At 38.7% G+C, this 3,864-nt stretch overlaps 1 protein-coding gene across 1 annotated transcript; it reads left to right on the plus strand.

Annotated features, from left to right (window-relative positions):
* Positions 1-1,025: 1,025 nt before the first annotated feature.
* Positions 1,026-2,435, plus strand: LOC147306783 (uncharacterized). Its single transcript, XM_086275900.1, has 6 exons — positions 1,026-1,352; positions 1,474-1,562; positions 1,637-1,745; positions 1,822-1,930; positions 2,145-2,215; positions 2,334-2,435. The coding sequence occupies exons 1-6, from the start codon at positions 1,026-1,028 to the stop codon at positions 2,433-2,435; spliced, it is 807 nt and encodes a 268-aa protein (XP_086132026.1).
* Positions 2,436-3,864: the final 1,429 nt, after the last annotated feature.

The raw sequence follows: 3,864 nt of genomic DNA on the forward strand, positions 1-3,864 counted from the left end.
TTAACGAGGTAAGTGTTAAGTTTACTTTTCCATACCTCTTTAGGTAAATACTTGGTCACAGTGTGCCAAGTAGCTGCCAGGCCAAAGGTTTTGTGTGGTTGTTTTTAAAAAACAATTTTCTTTTTTCTTTGAAGCTCAACTCAAGACTTTGCAGCTTAATGAAAATAGAAAGAAGTGTCACAGCAGCATATCACCCTCAGACAAATGGCCTAGACGAAAAGACAAATGACAACATAAAAAGGTATGTTTTATTTGTATGTAACATTTCATTTGCTTTTAAGACACTGTCACTATTGTGTTTTTTTTATGTCCACATGTAGAGCCCTGAGAAAATTAGTCAACAGTCAACAGAATGACTGGGATGTGTATCTGGATGCTACACTGTTTTCTTTGAGGTCCAAGGTCCACACCACAACCAAATACACACCATTCCGTTTAATGTATGGGAGAGAAGCTACATATCCTTCTGAAGTTCCTGTTGAAGTCCCAGAAAGTGTTATTAAGGAATTCTATTTATGCAACAACTATGATAATGCATAAATTAAATGTAATCTTAATTGGAAATTGTGCATATTGATATTGGCTGCAGCTTTAATCTTCTCTGCTTAACTTCTATATGCAAGATACATTTAAAAGATAAAGAAAGTGACTAGTTACTTCTTTATATTTGTATCTTTATGTAAAGTAATACATCTTGAGGAGACCGTTAAGTATAATGTGTTCACCTATGGAAGTGTATCAAGAGTAAAAATGACTATACAAAAAATGATATGAGTCTATCTTTGTGGCTTTCTGTGCTCAAAGCTTTATAATAGTATATTTACTTTTAAACATGAGTTATTATAGTTAGATTTTTCAGTTCATGTTTCACATGCATTATTTGTCTTTATGATTTTAATTGTAATTTAAAATGTGAAAATTTTAGCTGTCCTCCATCATTCTCCCTGAGGAGTCGAGTTACGGTGACTTTGTATCTTCTACAAGAGACACACAAGGGCAAGTTAAAAAAAACTGTAGAGGAAAATATGGCAAAGTCCCAAGACTTACAAAAGGAAGCCTATGCCAGACGAGTCCAGAAGAAGTACAGAAACCTTGTGTACAGCGTTGGAGATGAAGTTCTTCTCTTGAACATGAGGAAACGTGGAAGGAAGGGAGGAAGGTTTGATCCAGATTTTTCAGGACCCTACACCATTCAAGACATCGCTGGCAAATGTGTGAGATTAAAAAACACGGAAGGAGCAACTTTAAAAAATCACTACAGCATTGACCATATCAAGCCGTACAGAAGAAGCCACCATGTAAATGTCATGTGGTTGTGCCCTGTGAACTTTGGTATGCACTGGATTCTTGTGGTATGTGTCCATTTAGTTATTAATTTGTTGTGAAGCAGTTTCTTGCTGAAAGTGTTATTCTTAAATAGGTTTTCAGTGGCAAAAACTATAGTAATTTTTAATTTATTAACTTTTTCTTTAGATTGTCAACATTTCTGCACAGAGAATACTGCTCATAGACCCCATGGGGAATGAAGGTGTTTATGACAGGAAAATTCTGCGCAACTGGAGGTATGCATGATACTGAGGTATTATTCTTAGATAAAACATTTCTTGTTTCATTACAAACATTTTTGTTCAAATAGGAATTTTCTGAGGATGAGAGGGCATGAAGACACCATGGAGTGGCAGTTACAGACTATGCAACACAACAAGCAACAGGATTCCAGCAGTTGCGGAGTTTTGCTGTTAAAGGTAACCCTTATTCAAATGATTCCATTTATTGTTAGCTACAATTAGGACTTTACATTATAATAATGAGAAATCTCAGTTTGCAGAACACTACCTTGCTTTTGGAGAGGTCAGTGAAGTATTAACCACTACAGAAGCAGTTGTGCTGGAGCGAATGCAGATAGCTTGCACCCTACTTGAACATCGAGGTAAGTCCAGTAAAGTCCTTATCACGTTAGAGTGTGTATTTCCAATTTAAATACTGCTTTTCAAACACTTTCAGATAAGACCCTTCTTTAAGTCTAATTAAAAAAATTCAAGGGACTAATTTGCCATGAAGTATTTGTGGAACAAATTTACTATTATTTTTTAATTAATCAATAAATAATGTTTGATTAAAACCTAACCATGAATGTGTTTCAGGGAACGCTGAGGATTACTGCATTGTTTGCTCTATGTTAGATGCTGACGCTGACCGCAGCATGATTGAAATGGTAAAACAAAACAAAAGAAACACATAAGTCTTAGTATCATTACTTGCTAATCATGTTTAAAATGTTGACTAATAGTATTCACCAAACATAATATGAGCTATTTATTTTTCCTTTCCAGGTGCAGTGTGAATCTTGCCAAAGATGGGCACATTTTGCATGTGCAAAATATAAAGAGAGCAACCAAGAATATAAATGCAAAAAATGTAAGGAAAACACATAACAACTTCTAATACAGTTTTTCTCAAATGTTAAAACACAAAAGCCAATCCTGAAACCCAAATGACCAGTAGTCTAAACACATTTACTAAATGTAGCCACCATATTCCAGTACCATAAACACATGTCACATGAAGACACAATTCACAAAACACAACCCTCCGTACTCATAAATCTAAACACATTTTTCCTTGCCAAAACACATGTTGCAAAACAACTCTGCTCATATTCTCAAATGAAAGCCCATGTGATGCAAAATGCTTGCCACAGTCACCAATCTGTGAACACAGGGAACACACCTGGCGTCAGTCACTACACACAACGACTCAAAATTGAAGACACCTGTTGCTAATGATGTGACCCCACCTATGAAAGCATAGTTTGGTGAAGATGCCAAACAATCAGAATGGATGAAGGCATTCGAGCGTGCAGAAGGAGAAGAGCTGCAGGCCAAAGAGGAAGAGGGGTTGAGATCAGAGGAGGAAGAGGTGAAGGCCTAAGAAGAAGAGGAGTTCGGAGTAGAGGAGGAAGACAAGGAGGCCAACAAGAGAGAGGAGAAGGTCCAGGTGGGAGAAGAAGACAACCTCGCACCATCATAACAGATGATATGCGAGCAACAGTAATTGACCATGTCATTGTCCATGGCATGACAATGGCTGAAGCGGGACGAAGAGTACATCCAAACCTGAGTAGGTCCACCGTGGCCACCATTATCAAGGCATTTAGACAACACAACAGGTATAGTAGGCTATTGCTTTCTTTGTCACACTACAGTTTTACAGGCCTGTGAAAGTGGTCTGTTACCTTACATGTAGTTTTACATATAAATCAGTCAATTGACAACACATGTTTCTTTCTTTAGAGCTGAAAGAATGCCACATAGAGGTGGGAGGGTTGCCATATTCACAGCGGCACAAGAAACCCTCATTGCAGATATGGTCCGTGAGAACAACTGCATTAGACTCCGAGAGATCAGAGTCATTGCAGATAATGTAAACTTTGAGAACATTGATACGTGTCCACAATAGACTGAGTTCTCCGGCGCCAACAGATGAGGATGAAACAGGTCTACAGGGTTCCCTTTGAGCGCAACTCTGCGCGACACATAGGACAACGTTACGAGTATGTGCAAGTACGTATACATCCATGTCCACAGTACAGTTAGTGGACATACTGTGTTGCTTAGTGGCCTACATTACTTCTGGACAATACTGTGCTACCTGATTGACCGTTCTGAACACCTGTACGCTTTTCCATGTTCACAGAGGATAATGCAGTTGGACGCGATGGCCAGACCCCATGAGTACCTCTTCCTGGATGAGGCTGGCTTCAACCTCCAGAAACGAAGGCAAAGGGGCCGTAACATCATTGGCCAGAGAGCCATCACTGAGGTTCCTGGCCAACGGGGGGGTAATATTACTCTTTGTGCAGCT

This window comes from Aulonocara sp. 'chitande type north' Nkhata Bay, linkage group LG19, assembly GCF_057382095.1.
Source record: "Aulonocara sp. 'chitande type north' Nkhata Bay isolate Kocher_YH1m ecotype deep benthic linkage group LG19, A_spYH_male_GT1.1, whole genome shotgun sequence".
In the NCBI taxonomy this organism is placed as follows: domain Eukaryota; kingdom Metazoa; phylum Chordata; class Actinopteri; order Cichliformes; family Cichlidae; genus Aulonocara; species Aulonocara sp. 'chitande type north' Nkhata Bay.

Coding starts and splice junctions, on each gene's coding strand:
- LOC147306783 (XM_086275900.1), top strand. CDS start 1,026: ATGGCAAAGTCCCAAGACTTACAAAAGGAAGCCTATGCCAGACGAGTC. Junction 1,746..1,821: donor GCGGAGTTTTGCTGTTAAAG/GTAACCCTTATT, acceptor GAGAAATCTCAG/TTTGCAGAACACTACCTTGC. Junction 1,931..2,144: donor CACCCTACTTGAACATCGAG/GTAAGTCCAGTA, acceptor AATGTGTTTCAG/GGAACGCTGAGGATTACTGC.